Source organism: Bombina bombina, chromosome 2, assembly GCF_027579735.1.
Source record: "Bombina bombina isolate aBomBom1 chromosome 2, aBomBom1.pri, whole genome shotgun sequence".
NCBI lineage: Eukaryota > Metazoa > Chordata > Amphibia > Anura > Bombinatoridae > Bombina > Bombina bombina.
This window is the reverse complement of record NC_069500.1, coordinates 946047913-946071292: the sequence shown is the minus strand read 5'-3', so window position 1 is coordinate 946071292 and position 23380 is coordinate 946047913. Positions and strand designations below refer to the sequence as shown.

The following is a 23380-nucleotide window of genomic DNA, read 5'->3' as shown; positions in this document are numbered from 1 at the left end:
AAAAAATCATAAAACTGTGCCCCCTTTTACTTCTCACTAATTTAGGTTAAAGGGGAAACCACATACCCACAAGACGAAGACATCCTCTTTGATAGAACCACTTTTTCTAAATGAACGTTTACATGATGCTATAGATATTACACAGCTAATGAGCAAAATGGGAGCACTGGAATGTATAAAAACAATATATGGCTAAAGTTATTAAATTCTCACATGAGATCCCATTCAGTAAAAAGGACATCCTCCTATTTTCATTTGTGGGTACCATACTACTTTTGATATCTTGCAAAAAAAAGGAACTATGCCCATATTAAAAGTAAACAAATACATGAGAACTCTCATTTTAAAACAGAGAGACTTGTGTTTCAATAAGGGATTAAGCAGCTGCCATGGCAATGGTGATTAGTCAATAGAATCACAAATACAAATCAAACAACCTAGCAGTAATGTTATCCATGTAAAAATGCTGCCTTAATTAATCCCCAAGAGACTTTCATTCCTATTATGGACTTTCTTGAAATCTCTGCATAAACTATTATTATTATTATTATTATTATTATTATTATTATTATGATAATTATTATTATTACAAATCTAAAAAACTATTGAAACACTGAAACAACAGTATTACTGAATTTTCAGATCCATAAATGCCTTTTATAATGGAACTTTTTCTCACCCTCTCATTTATCTTTGCATGGAAATCTAGCCAATTGTATATGATTTGTAACAGTGTGTTATACATCTTTGCAGTTGGTTCATGTATGTTTAATGGATTTTAACCTTACTATATTTACTATAATAATCCTTGTGATTAGCAAAGTGATACATAATTAATTGTTTATGGAGATTGTTTCCACTGAGTATAGTAGCATAAAAATATGTAAAAATCCTTTATATTGTATTAATTCACAAAATGTAAATTGTATGAATTATATTTTATGTAAGTTACACTGGTATTTAACAAACTACAAATGTACCAACAGAAAATGAATGCTGTAAATGAAATACAGATTGAAGAATTTATTTTTGTAGTATTTTGGTGTGAAGCAAATATTGGTCTACACTAATATGATAGAAAGTTTATGTTATGTTTAGTGTCCTATACCTTGGCATGAATTTATCCTTGACACTGACAAAATTCACTGAAAGGTATCTAACTTCCTCAGCTTCGCCAGTTCCCATGATATTATGCATAACTAATTCTCTAAACATCACTGATCCTTCATTTGATTAGCTAGATAGAATATAATAGGAACGCACACTCTACTTTTTTTTGTGGGGGGGGGGGGGCAGAAGTTCACTTAACATATTTTACTTTAATTGTGGAGCAGGGATTCTCAGGCCATGAACAGTATCTCCTTCCCTAAGCCCTTTCCAGAGATTAGCCCCAGCTATTCCAAGTACTTTCAGCCTTACTTATCAAGATCCTGACCAAACATTACCAAACAGAATGATATAGGAACTGATGGAGATGAAGAGGCTGGACAGTCCTCTTTAGTGAATCTTTACCCCTGTTTCTAATATATTTATGGACACCTGACTGATACATATTGAAGAATCTGCTGCCTACAATAAATAATAATAACAAAAAATGTATTAGTGTTAATGGAGAGTTCTATGGAATCACAGTGAACCAAGTCAGTGTCTGCTGGAATTAAGGTGTCTGTCAGAAGACACTAAAGTGATTATCATAATGGAGAAAATAATAATAACTTGAAGAAAGACATCTCATAAGAGAGTGAATGTTTCACATAAGAAAATTACACTAGACAGTTTGAATGCAAATAATGCCCTATAGAAGTGCTTGAGAAAGGCAATTGCCTGACAAATTATAGGTAAGAATAAGCCTGACAGAAAGTGTTACTGTTACTCATTGTTAAAATCTGAGAAACATAACATCACTGAAAAAGACTGTCTGTCAGAGGTTGTTTGCCAGACAGATAAAAAAAAAACAAATTATTTATAATAAAGAAGATGTATAATAAGAGATTCTAGGGTTGATCATAATTGACTGATTTGTTTTAAAACTGGATTTTTGCCGGAAATGGGCATTCTATGTTAATGCAATCACAATAGTGTTTTTTTTCTACTGTTTTTCTGAGCTGTGAGTTTGTTTTTGGCTTGCAAAAAAGCCCCATTATTAACATGGAGCTGACATTTTCTCTGTGATTACAATCTATTTTCTCAATACTTTTCATACAGTTTTCAAGAACAACCTAAAGGCACATGATAAAGTCTTGAATTAGGCCTATTTGACATATTTGTGAATATTCCAAGACACTGTAATAATTCTTGTATTTTGCACATGGTGAAAACACACTGAAATGGCCACAGATTACATTTCAGAGGTGTAGTTGCATGTATTGACTAGATTCACCAAAGTTCTATTCATCTCTGTTTTATAGTGCATATTTTAAAAAGGGACTATGCCTTTAAAGCAGGGTTTCAAACAGGATTATCCCTTTGGTGAGCACAAAGACCAAACATATTCATGATTTCCAGTTTTGTGGCTACATAACTGAAATTCCAGTCACAAATGCTTTGAAAGCCCAGTCATGAAAGGGTTAATATCAAATAACTATAACCTTAAGAGATGTGAAAGAGCCATTGTAAACGTCACTTTCAGTTAGATTCCCAGTTTCACATCAGATAACAAGTACTTAATAACTAAAAAAACACGCTTCCAATATTGACCAAAACCGAATTATCGTTAGTCGATTTTGGAGAATTGTGACCAACCCCACAGTGAGTTCTTGACCGAGAATGCATCTGTCAAAAAAACAGGCATATAGCACTCATACCTTTTAGAAGCGTTTGAATATCTTGCTCTCTGTAATCCATATTGAGTTTTTCTTCCAGAGAGTGCATCGTCTTGTGAACCTCTATCATGTTTGAAGACATATTTTCCACCTTTTTCTGCAGTAAAGTTACCTTCATTTCCTGGCTGTATATCTGATCAGTCATCTTTTGTTGCAGTGCTTTGTATCATATGGAATAACAAAATATACAGAGTTAAAATATATTTAAATAAAAATTGGTAGTAATGTTGAGCTAAGTTTTTATCGATACACCATGTTTATTCAGTCAAAACTAAACTTTCATGATTCAGATAGAGCATAAAATTTTTAAAAAAACCTTCGAATTTACTTCTATCTATCAAATTTGCTTTGTTTTCTTGACATTCTTTGTTAAAGGGACAGTCAACACAATTTTTGTTATTGTTTTAAAAGATAGATAATCCCTTTATTACCCATTCCCCAGTTTTGCTTAGCCAACATGGTTATAATAATACACTTTTCCCTCTGTGATTACCTTGTATCTAAGCCTTTTATGACAACGCCGTTATCACATGACATGTTATTTACAGTATTATCTATTGGCTTGCATTTTATCCAATTAGTGCAGTGTCTGCCACAACACACGGGCGTTAGCACAATGTTTTCTATATAGCTCACATGAACTAGCACTCCCTGTTGTGAAAAGCTAATAAAAAAGCATGTGATAAGAGGCTGTCTTTAATGCCTTATATCTTTTGAAACAACAACAATTTTGGTGTTGACCTTTAACGACTAAACCTAGGAAGACTGAAAGGAGGTTAGCATGCACATGTATATAGCAGTCTATGGCCTAGATTTAGAGTTCGGCGGTAGCCGTCAAAACCAGCGTTAGAGGCTCCTAACGCTGGTTTTGGCCGCCCGCTGGTATTTGGAGTCAGTGATTAAAGGGTCTAACGCTCACTTTACAGCCGCGACTTTTCCATACCGCAGATCCCCCTACGCCATTTGCGTAGCCTATCTTTTCAATGGGATCTTTCTAACGCCGGTATTTAGAGTCGTTTCTGCAGTGAGCGTTAGAGCTCTAACGACAAGATTCCAGCCGCCTGAAAATAGCAGGAGTTAAGAGCTTTCTGGCTAACGCCGGTTTATAAAGCTCTTAACTACTGTACCCTAAAGTACACTAACACCCATAAACTACCTATGTACCCCTAAACCGAGGTCCCCCCACATCGCCGCCACTCGATTAAAATTTTTAACCCCTAATCTGCCGACCGCCACCTACGTTATACTTATGTACCCCTAATCTGCTGCCCCTAACCCCGCCGACCCCTATATTATATTTATTAACCCCTAACTTGCCCCCCACAACGTCGCCGCAAGCTACTTAAAATAATTAACCCCTAATCTTCCGACCGCAAATCGCCGCCACCTACGTTATCCCTATGTACCCCTAATCTGCTGCCCCTAACATGGCCGACCCCTATGTTATATTTATTAACCCCTAATCTGCCCCCCACAACGTCGCCGACACCTGCCTACACTTATTAACCCCTAATCTGCCGAGCGGACCTGAGCGCTACTATAATAAAGTTATTAACCCCTAATCCGCCTCACTAACCCGATCATAAATAGTATTAACCCCTAATCTGCCCTCCCTAACATCGCCGACACCTACCTTCAATTATTAACCCCTAATCTGCCGACCGGAGATCACCGCTATTCTAATAAATGTATTAACCCCTAAAGCTAAGTCTAACCCTAACACCCCCCTAAGTTAAATATAATTTTTATCTAACGAAATAAATTAACTCTTATTAAATAAATGATTCCTATTTAAAGCTAAATACTTACCTGTAAAATAAATCCTAATATAGCTACAATATAAATTACATTTATATTATAGCTATTTTAGGATTAATATTTATTTTACAGGCAACTTTGTATTTATTTTAACCAGGTACAATAGCTATTAAATAGTTAAGAACTATTTAATAGTTACCTAGTTAAAATAATAACAAATTTACCTGTAAAATAAATCCTAACCTAAGATATAATTAAACCTAACACTACCCTATCAATAAAATAATTAAATAAACTACCTACAATTACCTACAATTAACCTAACACTACACTATCAATAAATTAATTAAACACAATTGCTACAAATAAATACAATTAAATAAACTATCTAAAGTACAAAAAATAATAAAGAACTAAGTTACAGAAAATAAAAAAATATTTACAAACATAAGAAAAATATTACAACAATTTTAAACTAATTACACCTACTCTAAGCCCCCTAATAAAATAACAAAGACCCCCAAAATAAAAAATTCCCTACCCTATTCTAAAATACAAAAATTACAAGCTCTTTTACCTTACCAGCCCTGAACAGGGCCCTTTGCGGGGCATGCCCCAAGAATTGCAGCTCTTTTGCCTGTAAAAAAAAAGAATACAATACCCCCCCCCCAACATTACAACCCACCACCCACATACCCCTAATCTAACCCAAACCCCCTTAAATAAACCTAACACTAATCCCCTGAAGATCTTCCTACCTTGTCTTCACCATCCAGGTATCACCGATCCGTCCTGGCTCCAAGATCTTCATCCAACCCAAGCGGGGGTTGGCGATCCATAATCCGGTGCTCCAAAGTCTTCCTCCTATCCGGCAAGAAGAGGACATCCGGACCGGCAAACATCTTCTCCAAGCGGCATCTTCTATGTTCTTCCATCCGATGACGACCGGCTCCATCTTGAAGACCTCCAGCGCGGATCCATCCTCTTCTTCCGACGACTAGACGACGAATGACGGTTCCTTTAAGGGACGTCATCCAAGATGGCGTCCCTCGAATTCCGATTGGCTGATAGGATTCTATCAGCCAATCGGAATTAAGGTAGGAATTTTCTGATTGGCTGATGGAATCAGCCAATCAGAATCAAGTTCAATCCGATTGGCTGATCCAATCAGCCAATCAGATTGAGCTCGCATTCTTAACTATTTAATAGCTATTGTACCTGGTTAAAATAATTACAAAGTTGCCTGTAAAATAAATATTAATCCTAAAATAGCTATAATATAAATGTAATTTATATTGTAGCTATATTAGGATTTATTTTACAGGTAAGTATTTAGCTTTAAATAGCAATCATTTATTTAATAAGAGTTAATTTATTTCGTTAGATAAAAATTATATTTAACTTAGGGGGGTGTTAGTGTTAGGGTTAGACTTAGCTTTAGGGGTTAATACATTTATTAGAATAGCGGTGAGCTCCGGTCGGCAGATTAGGGGTTAATAATTGAAGGTAGGTGTCGGCGATGTTAGGGAGGGCAGATTAGGGGTTAATACTATTTATTATAGGGTTAGTGAGGCGGATTAGGGGTTAATAACTTTATTATAGTAGCGCTCAGGTCCGCTCGGCAGATTAGGGGTTAATAAGTGTAGGTAGGTGTCGGCGACGTTGTGGGGGGCAGATTAGGGGTTAATAAATATAACATAGGGGTCGGCGATGTTAGGGCAGCAGATTAGGGGTACATAGGGATAACGTAGGTGGCGGCGGTTTACGGAGCGGCAGATTAGGGGTTAAAAGTGTAATGCAGGGGTCAGCGATAGCGGGGTCGGCAGATTAGGGGTTAATAAGTGTAAGGTTAGGGGTGTTTAGACTCGGGGTACATGTTAGAGTGTTAGGTGCAGACGTAGGTAGTGTTTCCCCATAGGAAACAATGGGGCTGCGTTAGGAGCTGAACGCTGCTTTTTTGCAGGTGTTAAGTTTTTTTTCAGCTCAAACAGCCCCATTGTTTCCTATGGGAGAATCGTGCACGAGCACGTTTTTGAGGCCGGCCGCGTCCGTAAGCAACTCTGGTATCGAGAGTTGCATTTGCGGTAAATATGCTCTACGCTCCTTTTTTGGAGCCTAACGCAGCATTTGTTTGAACTCTCGATACCAGAGTTAAATTTATGGTGCGGCCAGAAAAAAACCCGCGGAGCGTTAACAGCCCTTTTACCGCCGAACTCCAAATCTAGGCCTATAGCAGCAGTGTTTGTAACTTTGTATAACATTGCTATAAACAATGTTGTAAACACTGCTGCCAGGTAGCTTAAGACACATCCACACTCCTGAGCTCACCTCGGGTTACTCTTTAACAAAGGATACAAAGAGAACTAAGCAAAATTAATAATATAATTAAATTGGATAGTTGTTTAAAATGTTATGCTCTATCCTATCAATTTAAGTATAATTTTCACTTTATTGTCCATTTAAGTTAAATTCAGTTCTTAAATGTCAGCAATCTAATTATCATTTTTTTAACTCATTTATTTTATAAAAAAACTTGAAAAAACAGCAAGCAAAAGTGAGAGAGGAGCTTTCCACTATACAAAAATGCAAGTTTATAATACAAACGTACATCTGCTTATTTGCATGTCTAAAAACAGTACAGTAATCATATTTTCAACTTAACATTTTAAAAGATAAAATGTCTCTTCTTAGAGAAAATGAGCAGAATATGCAAATAAGAAATTCCAATAGGAACCATATTTTGAAATCAACAATCTCCTATTTTGGGGGCGAAACTTAGAATAACCTTCAAACAAGATAAAAAGATAAAATATAGTCTGAAATCAGGAATAGGAATTTTATTTTTTTATCTTTCATGGAAAATCAAAAGGGAATGAGAGAGCACAGAGAAAGGGTACTGTGTGAGAGAGGGGGGTTGAAGAGGGCAGAGGAGTCACATTTACTATGATATAGGCAAAGACGGAATGGAGATAAAAAGAGGAAAGTGAGGCTAACGGAGGAGTTTAGACAGAGAGGTAGGAGATATATACATACTATTCTTAATTTATTTCATATGTATCTATTTAAGCTTTTCGGAACTTTATTATCTATGGGACAGATTAGTGGTGCGCTAACAGTTGCATGCAAGCGATATTGGGTTTATCGCTGCTGTTTGCGCATGTCAGAAGTAGCTTGTGTATTACAAGCTGAAAGTAAACATGTTCGCTCAAGCGCAATTGAAATTAATGTGCTTCAGGTTAGCACAACCTCAGAGCTCTGGTTAACTGTTATGCTAGAATAAAAAGTTGCGCAATAAAACATTATTTTAGGCTTGCTGTATTGATTCTCTGTTAAAGTAACATTGTCTGTTTAAGTATAATAGCTAACCAAGCTATTTTCTAAATTATTTGCTTTGCAAGGGTTGCATTTTTATTTAAAAAAAAAGAAATAACTAAATAACTTTATTTCTAGCATTCCATTTTTTTTTTGTTTTTCTGTCTGTGTGGGTAATTAGGGGTGGGATTATTTTCACCTTTTTGGGCCTTGGAAGCCTATAAATTTAGCACATTTACTCTGTGAGCTTGCTCTTTTAGGCTTGCTGTATTGATTCTCTGTTCAAGTAACATTGTCTGTTTAAGTATAATAGTTAGCTAACCAAGGTAGTTAGGCAAACAAGGTTTTGGGGTAACCAAGGGGAAATATATTTATTTTATACTTTTAAGTTAAACCTTTTATTAAGAATGTGTGAGAATCTCATTCAGTGTACAGCTTGCCACATGTTTGCATCACTGGATCAGCCGCTTCTGGGATTATATGTTTGTGGCAAGTGCGAGCATATTGTCTCTTTAGAAACTCGTATTGGGGATCTGGAGGAACGAATTGCAACACTACATGAAATTCAGACACTTGAAAGGGAAATGGATAGGACTGAGCTGGTTGTTAATGGTTCCAGCAGTGGGAATGGGGAGGATTCAGATGAGGAGACTCCAGGATGTAGCTGGGTCACAGTTAGAGGGCGAAGTAAGCGGAAGAGACAGGCCAGTTCTGAGCTGGTACACCCCAATAGATTTGCAAGATTAAGTGAAGATGTTGGGGATATCAGTTCAGGGGTGGCAGTGTCAGAGAGGGCCGTGTTGCCTAGTATAGTGAACAGTCCTTTAGCTGTGGAAGAGGAGCATACTATGGTGGGCAGTCCTTCAGTCATGGAAGAGGGGCATACAAGTCAGGGCCAGAGGCAGATGTTGGTGGTAGGAGACTCTATTATAAGGAAGGTTGATAGGGTAATTTGTCATCCAGACCCTTTACATAGAACAGTTTGCTGTCTTCCAGGGGCTCGTGTTAGGCATATTGTGGAGCGTATTGATAGATTGTTAGAGGGATGCGGGTCTGATCCTGCAGTCATGGTGCATATTGGTACTAATGAAGAAATCAGTGGGAGATGGAGAGTCCTAAAAAATGACTTCAGGGAGTTAGGTAGCAAGCTTAAAGCAAGGACATCCAAAGTAATATTTTCTGAGATATTACCAGTGCCGTGTGTTAACTCAGTAAGGCAGAAGGAGCTAAGGTCTGTTAATTCATGGCTAAAAACATGGTGTAAAAATGAGGGGTTTGACTTTTTAGAACACTGGGCTGATTTTTCACTAGGGTACAAATTGTACAGTAAGGATGGATTGCACCTGAATGACATGGGTGCAGGTGTGTTGGGGGAAAGGATGGTAGCACGTTTAGAGAACCTTTTAAACTAGGCAAAGGGGGGGAGGGTCAATTTGAACAAAATAGAACAGAGAGATCAGTGTCTGAATATGTCACTCCATTAATATCTCAAGGAAGGGATGACTTAAGAAATGTCACATTAGAAAGTATAGAGGAAAGTACACCAAGTAGCAGCAGAAAGCACATGAAAATTAAATGTATGACAACAAATGCAAGAAGCATGACAGGTAAAATGGGGGAGCTGACGCTCTTAGTTGCAGAAGAGGACTATGATGTTATCAGTATAACTGAAACTTGGTGGGATGATTCACATGACTGGGCAGTTAACTTAGAGGGGTATACATTATTTAGGAGGGACAGGAATAATAAAAGGGGTGGAGGAATCTGCATGTATATTAAACCTGACCTTAAACCTACAATAAGGGAAGATATTTATGATACAAGTGACAATGTAGAGACCCTGTGGGTTGAAATAAAGAGTGGGGGGAAAAATCCTAAAAAAATATTACTAGGAACATGCTACAAGCCTCCCAACATTAGTGACCCAGAGGAAACTCAACTACTTATCCAAATAGGTAAGGCTGCTAATAACAGTGCTGTAATTATGGGAGATTTTAACTACCCTGATATAAACTGGGCCAATGAAACTAGTAATTCAGCTAAGGGGGATAGATTTTTAAATGTTCTCAGGGATAACTTCTTGTCACAATTAATAGAGGAGCCAACTAGGAGTAAAGCTATATTGTATTTAGTGCTATCAAACAATACAGATATAATATCAAACATAGAAGTTAAAGAACATTTGGGTAACAGTGATCATAACATGGTCACATTTGAAATCTCTTTTCATATGCAGTGTTTTAAAGGCTTAACTAAGACTTTTAATTTCAAGAAAGCAAAATTCAACGATTTAAGGAAATCATTAAATAATATAAATTGGGACAATGTATTTTCTAATAAAAATACAGAGGATAAATGGATAATATTTAAAAATTTGTTAAATAAATATACATATCAATACATACCATATGGTTATAAAAATAAAAATAAAAAAAATAAGCCGTTATGGCTAAATAAAAATGTGTTAAAAGAAATTAGGAAAAAACGTAGGGCATTTAAATTATTAAAAGAAAATAGTACAGACTCAGCATACAATATTTATAAGGAATGTAACAAAGCATGCAAAAAAGCAATCAAATTAGCCAAAATTGAAAATGAAAAATTAATTGCCAAGGATTCTAAGTCTAACCCTAAAAGGTTCTTTAAGTACATAAATAGCAAAAAATCTAAGAAGGATAATATAGGTACATTAAAATGTGTGGAGGGTAGCATGATAAATAATGACAGGGAAAAGGCTGAGGTACTAAACCAGTTTTTTTCTTCAGTATACACAAGAGAGGAACCATTGAATGATACTTTGGAACAGAATAGAACATGCCAGTCCATACCACTAACTGGGTTTTGTTTAGAGGATATCAGGAAAAAACTAAAAAATATTAAGGTAAATAAAACTCCAGGCCCAGATGGAATACACCCAAGGGTGTTAAGTGAACTTAGCACTGTTATAGACAAACCTTTACTCTTAATTTTTCAAGACTCATTATCCTCAGGCATGGTACCCCAGGATTGGCGTAAAGCTGATGTGGTGCCACTCTTCAAAAAGGGAAGCAGGGATGATCCAGGAAGCTATAGACCAGTTAGTCTGACATCAATAGTGGGGAAGATATTTGAAGGGATTATAAGGGATTATATTGATGAGCATATTCGTGTAAACAAGATTATGAGTTCTAATCAGCATGGCTTTAGGAGAAATAGATCATGTCAAACTAATCTAATTAGATTCTACGAGGAAGTAAGTAAAAATATAGATAAAGGGGAATCAGTTGATGTGATATACTTAGATTTTGCAAAGGCATTTGATACAGTGCCACATGAGAGATTAATGCACAAAATTAAGGGACTGGGAATAGCTGAAAATGTTAGCTCATGGATAAATAACTGGATAAAAGATAGGGAGCAACGAGTAGCAGTAAATGGATCATACTCAGATTGGACAAAGGTAATCAGTGGCGTCCCCCAGGGATCAGTACTGGGCCCTGTTCTTTTTAATATTTTTATAAATGACTTGGAGCAAGGATTAAATAGCGACATCTCTATTTTTGCAGATGATACTAAGTTAAGTAAGGTCATTAGGTCAGAGCAGGATGAACTCTCTTTGCAAAGGGATTTGCTAAAATTAGAACTATGGGCAAGTGAATGGAAAATGAGATTTAATACGGAAAAATGTAAGGTTCTACATTTTGGAAGTAAAAATAAGCAGGCTATGTATTTTTTAAATGGGACAAGACTTAGCCAAACACAGGAGGAAAGGGATTTGGGAGTAGTAATAGATAACAAGCTAAAGATGAGTGCACAATGCAGGGCAGCGGCTTCAAAGGCTAATAAGATACTAGCATGTATTAAAAGAGGCATTGATTCAAGGGAGGAAAGCATAATTCTGTCATTATATAAAGCCCTGGTAAGACCTCACCTTGAGTTTGGAGTGCAGTTCTGGGGACCGATTGCTAAAAAAGATATTGCAGAACTAGAAAAAGTTCAGAGAAGGGCCACAAAGCTAATAAGGGGATTGGAGAAATTAACCTATGAGGAGAGGCTAGCCAAACTGGGTCTGTTCTCTTTAGAAAAAAGGCGCTTGAGAGGTGACATGATTACTTTATATAAATATATTCAAGGCCCATATACAGAGATGGCAGAAGCTCTTTTTATTCCAAGAAAATTGGTTCTGACAAGAGGTCATAATTTAAGGTTGGAGGAAAGGAGATTTAATCTCCTGCAACGGAAACGTTTTTTCACTGTAAGAGCAATAAAATTGTGGAACTCATTACCAAAGGAGGTAGTGAATGCCAATACCATAGATACATTTAAAAATAGTCTGGATAAATTTCTGTATATAAACAAAATTCATGGATATGATTGCTAGTATTAAATGGGTCACATTTTAATGGGGTTATTTAAGCTTAACTGGAGCTTTTTGTAAGTATTTTAGATTTGTATAGGTTGAACTCGATGGACTTCAGTCTTTTTTCAACCTTATCTACTATGTTACTATGTATGTATTTACACTCATAATAACAACATATAATAAAAACTATTTTAAAAAGTTCATAAGGGCTCAAAGATATAAGGTCAAAGGTGTTAAAAAATCTGTAAGGGGCTTTAACATAGAGATACATACAAACAGTGCCCTCCACTAATATTGCCCCCCTTGGTAAATATGTGAAAATTGTCTTTATTGTTTAACCTTTGATCTTTTGTTCAATAAATACACAAAAATACTCTGCTCTTATGGATATCAAACAATTGCAAATACAACACAGGTTTATCCAAAAGAAGAAAAAAAAAATCTTTATTAAATATATGTTTGGCACAATTATTGGCAAGCCTATTAATTCATATAGAAAAATATATTTGAAGTATATTCCAATTGATATTTTACATTTTTTAGTACACCTGGGTGACTAGGAAAAGATAATTGTTCAACCACAACTTCCTGTTTTACAGGGGTATAAATATGAGGTAACACATAGGCCAAATCCCTGTAGTCATTCACCAGAATGGATAAGACCAGGGAATATAGCTGTGATGTGCGGCAAAAGGTTGTTGAGCTTCAAAAAATGGGAAATGGCTATAAGAAAATAGTAAAAGCAATGAAAATGCCCATTTGCACCATCAGCGCAAAAATTTAGAAGTTCCAGCCAACTGGAAATGTTATAAATCAACCTGGAAGATGACACGTGTCAATATTGTCTCAACACACTGTGAAGAGGATAGTTTGAGTGGACAAAATGTTGCAGAAGTTGTCATGGACCTTGACATTTGAAGGATCTGGAGAGATTCTGTATGGAGTAATGGTCTCAGATTCCTTGCCATGTATTCTCCAACCTCATCAGGCATTATAGGAGAAGACTTATAGCTGTTATCTATGCAAAGGGAGGTAGCACAAAGTATGGACTAAAAGGGTGCCAATAATTGTGCCACACATATATTTAATATTTTTTTTTGTTTTTTTTGGACCTCAATGGGATGAGAGCAGAGTTTTTTGTGTGTATTTTTTGAACAAAAGATCAAAAGGTTAAACAATAAATACAATTTTTCACAACCTTTTATGCTCATATTTACCAAGGGTGCCAATATTAATGGAGGGAACTGTACGTATGTCCAAATATACATATGTATATGTATGTATGTATGTATATGTATATATGTGTATATATATATATATATATATATATATATATATTTACATGGGTGCCCATATGTATTTATATGAGTATATATGTGTTTACAAACATATATACACATATAAACACATAGACATATGTGTGCTATAAATATTTATTAATGAATAAATATAACATATTCTGCTATGCGGAGAACATTGGAATGTGAAATCTTAATATTTCATGTCGGGTTATCGCACTTGATAAAATGCAATCGGGTTGTTTTTTTTGCCCCACTTTTTGCTCTCCACTAAAGTCTATGGGGGAATAGCGATATTGTAAGTTTGGCTTTTTGCGCACGTCAGGTTAGCGAGTGAAAACTTTTTACTTTCAACTTGTAGTATGTGTGGAATCTGATGCGAACAAAATGCTGAAGTTGAGCACAGGCAGACGCAAGTAGGAGTGATAAATAGCACTCCACTAGTAATGTAGCCCTATATTGGTAAACCTACTGTTATGTAACATGCTAAAGTAATTTTCATTAAGTCAGACACACAATAATGATCTGATTTATTTTATTTAGCATTTTTAATATATCCAATGTTTTTAGTTTTGAAATTACCTCCGTTATTAAATTTAATAAGTAAATGTGATTATAGATCTAACTATGGAGATATTTTTTTGTACATTTATTTACATTTATCTAAATCATAAGCGTTCAGTTTTGACTTTGACTTTCATATTACTTTAATAAAATATATTTTGACTGTAGGAAACTTGAAATATTTGATTGCATTTTGGCCATGGTATTGCTATCTAAATGCTGCAAAAAATGACCATTAAATCTTAATTAAGCAGTATAACTGTGGGGCTTCTTACCATTAACATGTCTAATACAAATATTTATACTTATTAGCACGTATTTTTTTGTATAGTCTATCAGCGGTCAAACCACCTAAATTGCCTTTTGTAAAAGGAAAAGATAGAAAAAGGATTTAAAAAGTTTGGAGAATAAAAATTGTTATGGGGAGTATGTGGGAGTATGTGGGAAAGATGGAGTAAAAATGTTAAGAGTAAGAGGAGGGACACAGAAAGGAAATGCTTCAAGGGTACGTGGAGCAGCGGAAAAACGCATGTGAAACAAAGAGGGGGAGGTACATATGCGCCAGAAAGAAGTGAAGGACAAGACATTGCACATAGGTGTTAACAAAAATGAATAGACTGAGAGTAATAGTGAAAGAGGGGAACAGAAGAGGACATGGGCAACTTTAAAAGAGAAGTAAGTCAAAATGAAAATATAAAGCAAAAATTAACTGAGTTAAAAATAGTAAGGTACTTATGCCACTTTATAGATCACTAGTTAGGCTGAATCTTGAGTATAGTGTACAGTTCTGGAGGTCATATATCCAGAATGATATAAACACACTGAAATGTGTTCAAAGGAGGGTAACTAACCTGGTACATACTCAATTTTTTTTTTTACAAAAATAGGCTAAATTAACTAAAAATGCATAGCAGGCCATCATCTTGAGTTGAACGGTTGTAGATTCAAGAGTAATTTGTATAAGTACTTCTTGAAAGAAAGGGTGGTTGACTCAAAGAATAAACTTCCATTAAATGGTGGTAATGGCAAATACTGTGGTGGACATCAAGGATGACTAGGATAAGCATAAGTCTATACTGCAGTCTAATGAAGCTTACATTTTATAGGAAAGTTGGGCAAATGTGTTGGCCCTATGGTTTGTATATGCTGTCAAAATCTATGTTTCTATAAAAAGAGTACAAGAATGGAAGAGAGGCAGAAAGAAAGGAGAGAGAAAAAATCTATCATGGGAGAGAGGGAGACAGAGAGAAAGGGAGAGTATTATTATTATCATTTATTTGTAGAGCACCAAAAGCTTCTGCAGTGCCATAAACATTGGTATAATATACAAAGGTAGCATTTAAGAGACAAATTATGGACCAGATAAATGGGTAGATGGCCCTACTAAGATTTGCTAACTGTTGCAGCTCACCTTACAAGAAGGCAATCTACAGGATTTCTGGGTTCATAAGCTTACATGCTAAGGGGGTGCAAGGGACTGAAAGAAAAAAGAAAAAGAATTTGGGTAAGGAAGGTTAGCATACATTGTATGCATCTCTGAACAGCAGGGTATTTAAGGAATGCTTAAAACTTTGAAAACCAGGGAAAAGCGAGGAAGAGAGTTCCACAAGATTGGGGACAATCTAAAGAAGTATTTTATATGGGAATGTATAACATATGAGGAGAGAAAGAGGTAATGGGCAGAGCAAGAGAACGGGTGGGAGAGTATATGGAGATGAGGGTAGATATATAGGAGGGAATAGTGTTATTCAGGACCTTGAATGTTAGGGTCAGGATTTTGTATTTTATTCTGGTGGCTAGAGGAAGCTAGTGAAGGGATTAGCAGAGAGGTGCAGGAGATGAGGAACAATGTGTAAGGAAAATCAGCCTAGCAGAGACATTCGTTATGGATTGTAAAGGGGACAAAAGCACCTAGATGTGTCAGAGAAGGATACAGTAAAAGTACGGTTAGAGAGGTAGGATAGGTACGAATAGGCTGTGTCTCAAATACCAAAGGACTGTAGGGTTTGACGTAAGAGAGGGTGGTCAAAAGTATCAAAGGAGACAGAAGGAGAGTGAGATAGCATGAGAGAGAGAGAGAGGAAGTGAGAAAACGAGAAGAGAAAAACAACACAAAACTGCAGATTAAGAAGGAAGAGTGATTGCAAAATGTAATGTAGACTAAGCAATGGAATAAGAACACCACATAATTTACAACAATAGGGGAATAAGAAAAATATAATATAAAAAAAACAAAGAAGTAGTGGTAAAGAGTCAAAGAAAGAAACGGTAGGAGAGATATTAACAAAACATGGGGAAGAAAACCAAGGATGATTAGAAGGGCAGAGCACAATGATCAAGAAAATGGATGTAGGGAAGAAAGCAAAAGGAGTGTGATGAATGGAGTAGAGGGTGTGAACAATATTTCTGGTGAAAATAAACTGATGTGGCAAAAGGGAAACAGTAAAGTAATTAGGATGAGACTAAAAAATGCATGGTGGATAATGAGAAGAGAAAATAAAACAATTAGGAAATTAATTAACCCCTTAATGACCAGCGACGCACCGCACTATTTTAGGAAGTCATCCGGATGGAGGGACTAATAGAGTGGTCTTGCCGCTCACGGCAATACCCACGCTATTATAGCAACACAGGGTACTGTCGTTAAAGGGTTAATAAACATGAAGAAACTAGGTATTGGGGTTGGGCAAGAACAAGGGATGAGAAAAGGAATGAAAACAATGGATAGGTAATATTTAGAAACAAAAATAATAGGAACTGTATAAGGGAAATTTAGAAAAGACAAGAGGAATGTAAAAAGGAAAATAGGGTTGCATATTGCCAAAACAAAGACTATTGCGCTATTGGTAGAAGTTATTGTATGTCACTATTATGACAACCAGGGATTCAAGGCTGTAGATTTCATGCAACAGAATCTAACTATGTTGCATGAAGCTCTTTGTAAAACACAGTCAAACTTAAAACATAGATTAGGGAAACAATATATTTCTGAACAAAGTATTAATCATGTTGCATTGAAAAATGTGTAACTTAAAATATATAAAAGGTATTAAACTTTGTAACTAGTAGAGTAGAAGTACTCACCCAAGTCATATGTTGTTGCTGTCTTGTCTGCAGAATCCACTGCATTAACTGCCTGGTTGCTCTCAGCTTGACTTTGATGAAGTTGGACTTTTTTAACTATATAAAGAAAAGTGTAATAATTAATAAGCTTAAATATTTCTAATAGATAACTCAAATTACTGAAATTAAACATATTTGTTGATAGTAGAATTGTTTAAAAAGTGTAATGTATGCAAGAAAAAAGTTATAAAATAAATTAAATTGACAATAAATATAGTTAATAACTTTGAGCATTCCTGTGGAAATGAAAACATAGGCAGAGTTTACATTGGTGGTGTTAATCATTTTGGACTGATCACAAGCCATTAAAATGGCTACGAAAAAATTACCAATTGGTAATTTGCAAAATTTGGCTGGATAAGATTTTCATTTCTGTTTTTTGCTACCATTAAAGTCAATGAACCAAAAAAAGGAGTATTTGCATTTAGTTTAGCTAGAATCTGTTAACATATTTTTAAATATATTTGTATGTCTATTAAGACTTAGTTGATCCCAGAGGAAGGATACAATTGGAAAACAAATCTTTCAGGTTAGAGTTGCTAAGCAATATGTCCTGAGATGCAGTTTTTTTCCAAAAACTACCAAATTGCTGAATATTAAATGAAAATAGGGGATGTTTATACTTAACGTAACGTTCATGCTTCTGTAAAACAGAATAAAGAATTTAAACCTACAGTAAATCTAGAGCTGAAAACATTTCACGTCCAGCCACACTTGTTAACATTTTGGCACCTTTTTGCACCATTGAAGGTAAACTAAGTCAAAGGTCTCCTAGTGAGCTGTTTAATCCTAAACTTACAGAATAGGCCTTTGAGATGCAACTCAAAAATGTCCTTTTGTGACTTCACATTTTCTTATATTATTAAATTTGCTTTATTCCCATGGTATTCTTTGATAGAGATTTGTAGGTAGGTATCTAAAGCACTAAATGGCAGGAAATAGTGCTGCCATATAGTGATCTTGCAAATGGATAACATTCTTGCAAAACTGTTGCCATATAGTGCTCCAGACTTGTGCAGTGTCTACACTTCTGAACTTAAGTCCCTGCTTTTCAATAAAAGATAGCAAGAGAACAAAGGACATTTCATAATAGAAAAAAATAGAAAGCTGATTAAAATTGCATGCTGAATCATTAAATAAATATTTTGGGTTTCATGAACCTTTAAACTCTTCAAATAACTATCACACATTTTCACAAACATTATATAAAATTAAAATATTTTGACCTCCGGTGGGAGGCGTATCAAGATGGCAGCAAAATGCTAGAGCTCTGTGGAGGCTATGCTAAGTATTTTTTATTTGCTGCTTTAATCCCTGCCATCTGCATCTCCCTTGGCAAAAGTTGTGCCCAGGAACATAAGCAGATAGAGATCTAGTCATTACCTCTACCACGGAAGGCATATTTCCAGTAAAGGACTTCCTATACCATAGCAGTAATTTATCATATCAATTATCTGCTTATAATGGTGCTAAACATGCTTATGTACAAAGATAACCTCATTCAAGAGCTGACTGCATTGTTTACTCCTTCGCTAGACAGATTGTTATTTGCCTGTTCAGAGCTCTGTCAGGAAGTTCAGAGAGTTGTGAAAAGCACCAAGCCAATGATGGCCACGTGTGAGGATCATAATGAAAATTCTATGACCGAATACTAAATACAGAGTGTCTATGTGAAAGAAGCTGACAGTCTATCTGATCTTACACTGGAATCTCATAACTGCTGCCCAGAAGATTTACTGGGTCTACTCTCAACTCTGGAGTCCCTTGCAGCTATCTGTTATCAGTAGGAGCCCCAGTGTTATAAGCCTACGAGGTCTTTTCAGTGGAGCAACATTTGGGAAGATCATCTGGAGCTCTACAAGTTCTTTTCAAAGACAGCAGTAACATATTTCTCATGTCGCACTTTGAGCAGTCAATGCCATGTTCATTCAGGCTTTATTTACAGTGTTCATCATCCCCCTGCTCGTGTAGGAGTCGGATAATATTCTTTGCAGCAGTGAGGTATTTCACTCATCCCTCTCATGTTTGGGAATTCCACAAGACACTGCTTAAAAGAGACTGCACCAGCATTTTACTTATGACTGGTTGCTTACAACTTTGATAAAAAAAATGTGTATGCATTATCTTTTAACTATTCACCATGTAACAACATAGATTTTATTTACTCCCTCTCTATGCTGTCTAAGTCATCACATTGTATATTGCAATTTGTACTTTATATTCTGGTATACCTTACTTTGTTTTATATACAGAAAGATGCTGTTTCACTTTATTAGATTCATTTGCAATGTTATGCATAATTGGAATTAATATACTGAGACTGCCCAAGTTTCTCATACTAAAAACTCTTACCTTGTTCCCACAGTATAACCTAGACATTAGCACTATTGCTTATGGGTTTTCTTAATGAGTTCTCAGTCCTGTCTCATTCCTCACATTGTATGATGCAATTTGTACTTTATATTCTGGTATTCCTCACTTTGCTCTAAATGCAGAAACATGCTGTTTCACTTTACTACTTAATTACTTTGCAATGTTATTCTACACTTGTATTAATGTACTGAGATTACCCAGTTGTTTATACCAAAAACCTTTACCTTGTTTCCACAGTATAGCCAGGCATTTAGTATCAAAACTTTATGAATTATCTTTCAGTGCTGCCTCACCCCTCTCAATGTATAATGTAATTGGTATTTCATACATTTCTTACAGTTTAATAGCAGGCTGTTTTACTGTACTAGTTTAATTTGCAGCATTATATATATACACCTCAGCTTTACAAATGAAGATTGCCCAGTTTTCTGTACTAAAAACAAATCCCATTTTCACAGTGCAGCCATCACATTAGTTAAAGGGATACTCCAGCCAAAATTGGAAACCACATTGGGTGCATTTCAGTATTGAACAGAAGCATATTTGTAATATACATGCATTAGCAAAAATGCTTCTAATAAAAGCTATAGCTGTTTCAAAAGAGTATTTAAGTATGCACTGTGCACCAGCATTTTAAACACAGGACTTGCTCAGAGAGCCTAATGTGCATGTACCATCTGGGAATGACTCAATTTGTTAATTGCTTGCATGATACAAGCCCCGCTGATTATCTGAGCAGTTGCAATATTTACAATGTAGGTGCAGTGAGAATATCTAGCTATGCTTCACATGCACATGCATGAGAAAAATGTTACCACTAAAACAGTGATAACTTTTACTAGAAGAGTTTTTGGCAATACATGTATATTGCAAATATGTTTCTATTCAAAGATGTAATTAATCTATGTGCATTTAAATTTTGACCGGAATGTCCCTTTAATTTGCATATAAATCTTGCAATTCTCCCGAGTTGATTGTAGCTATCACAATTTTTTTTTTTTTACTATGCTGTTACACAATCTAATGTAACTTATTTACTTTATAAGCATCACATGGACAGGTATTTTGTTCTCTATGAAGCTGCTTATTATCTTCTATACCACCTTAATGGGAGTTAGTATAACCTGTTGGGCATATTATTAATGTTGATATTTGGTTTAATGTTTTGTTTTCTGTTTTGTTCTGTTGTTAGTTGTTATTAATATAAAATTAAGAAACACAGGTTCATTATTAGATAGGGCTGAACTAGTTTTTTATGCACCTCCTAATGCTTAGACTACTTTTATATATTGTCAATGTTTTGTATCCAGACTTGTGCAATCCATGTATTATTATGAGTAATATTTGTCTTAGCTGATCCCTCACATGATGTATCATGCAACAATACAATGATGGCATTAGTTGATTTCTATATTGGGGATAGAAATTGCCATCTCTCTCTGTAACACTCAGTGGCAACTGTATCCCAATTGCTAGTATGTGGATATTTAGTTTGTAGTAATTTCTCCAGATTGTGCATTGTCCTTGTAGCTATGCCCTGTATGTACTGACATTTATTTACTTGTACCTGTGTTTCTTTAATAAAAAGAATAAAAAAAATAAATAAAAAAAATTATCTTCATAAGAACCGAGTTACCTAAAGTTCAGAGACAGATTAGTGGCACAACCAGTCCCTAGGCCTCTCCCTATACTCACTTTTACAATTTGTTTTTTGCCCAACCAATGCAAATTAAACAGCTGTATGCCGTGTATTTTGTGTTTATTGAGTGAAATAGCCAAAACATAGCCCAGAAGCAGTGGTGGAAAGATAATAATTCATTTAACGCATTAGGTAAATATTTCTGTTTTATGTTTTGCTTTATTCCCAATATACTTAAAGGCCAGAAAAAGTTCAATCAAAATGATCTAAAAAGATGCAGAGGGATAAAGAGCATTTTTAGGGGCCGATTTTTGAAAGTGCGAGTGGACATGATACGATATAGCGTATCATGTCTGCCACACATCGATAAATGCCAACAGCATACGCTGTCGCCATTTATCTTTGCACAAGCAGTTCTTGTGAAGTGCTTGTGCAATGCCGCCCCTCTAGCAGGGGGTGTCAATCAGCCCGATCGTATAGGATCGGGTGGATTGATGTCCGCAGCCTCAGAGCAGGCGGACGGTTATGTGAGCATAAATGTAATATACTGTAAATATATATATCAAGTGGATCCAAAAGAGTGGGTTGTAAAGCGCTCCGTTTGGTGTTAAGACACACACACACACATAATACTGTTGGTTTCTTTCTGTTTTGTTAACAAAAACTTATAGGAAGCTTCTCACTAAATTATACCTCAACATTATCGTTATAAAAGTGATATCCAGATAAATCATTTTTGGCGAATCGTATATCACTTATTTTTAACACAAACAATTTTAAAAGAAGATTTTAATATTGCTATCATCACATTTTTAATTATTATATTTAAGCAAGATAGTTTCAATGATTAACAACATTTCACTCTATACACTGTTTAACAAAAAACTGGAACATACTTAACACAGCACATTTCTGAAAATAGCTTTGTGCTTTAAAGTTTGTTTCTACAAAACAGTACAAAAAACAAGAAGGCTATCCATGTCATAATGCTTGTATAAAATGCATTGTTTTGCAGCTTTTTACAATATAAAGTTGTTTAGGAAATGATATGTAACAGGGTTAACCTTGAAAAGTCAGCAGGGTGCATTTTAAGATTTGAGAATAAGAAAATCCTCAATTTCCATAGTTAAATGACATGAAAAGTAGCAAAATAAATAACGGACGTATACTGCACAGTTGTTCCATTATGCACATCTAAATATTTCATATAAAAATCTCAAGGTGTTCACTGTCCCTTTAACTAAAATACACTAAGAGACTCTGGGTAGCATAGTTAAATATGAAATTTGCTTTCACTGGAGCTTGCAACATATTCTTACTTACATTGCTAATAACCCCATGTCTAGAAGACCCATTTCATAGCTGTTTGTGCTCTCACTAAGTTTATCTATCATTTAACTCTTCTAAATAGAATATTGTGTACATCTCTTCTGATTTAATTCAAAGGAATAATTATTGGAAATAAACAATCTGCTGGTTTCTCTTTTATACCCCTCCATACATTTATATTTAAACTTCTATCCATTCCATGGCTTAATTGGGTTACTAATCCATATGTCTGTCTGTCTATATATCTTTTCTATCTACACACACACACAAATAAAGAGGATGTATGTAGCTATACACATAAATATAGAGGTTCTATATGAGGGAACAACCCTATGATCTATAATTCAGTGGTATTTATTTTCATCTAAATTATAAATTGTTTTACCTCTGTTACTACAGATAATTTTCAATCCAAATTATCTGTAAAAATAAGTTTATAGTAAGTGATGATTTCATTAATTAAAGATTGTGAATAATATTCAAATCCCTGGAGAAAATATTAAATGTTTTTTCCTTTGAAAACACAGATGCATAAATTTAGTGGTTATCCAATTAATTAACAGCAATTAATAATATTCAAGTCTCTAAAGACAATTTCTTTTTCTCTTAATTACATTTTGCTTTTTGTTTTGAGCAGTGTGCTCAGGAAATGTTTCCTAAACCATTAATTTAAGGCAAAAATTGAGTAATCATAGTATTAAATTGACTCCTCCGAACCCATTGAAAAGTATTTAAAGTATCCTTGCATTTCTAACTAATTTAAATACTTGTTGTGCTATAGAAAATATTTATAATGTTGCTGATTCTTCTTTCTCCAGAC

At 35.2% G+C, this 23380-nt stretch overlaps 1 protein-coding gene across 1 annotated transcript in view; it reads right to left on the bottom strand.

Annotated features, from left to right (window-relative positions):
• Positions 1-23380, bottom strand: part of MMRN1 (multimerin 1) — a 101914-nt gene that overhangs the window by 17016 nt on the left and 61518 nt on the right. The window contains exons 3-4 of the mRNA XM_053700789.1: positions 17181-17276; positions 2805-2981 (exon numbers count right to left, since the gene is read on the bottom strand). Of these exons, the coding sequence (XP_053556764.1) occupies positions 2805-2981; positions 17181-17276 (273 nt within the window). The remainder of the gene's footprint in view (positions 1-2804; positions 2982-17180; positions 17277-23380) is intronic.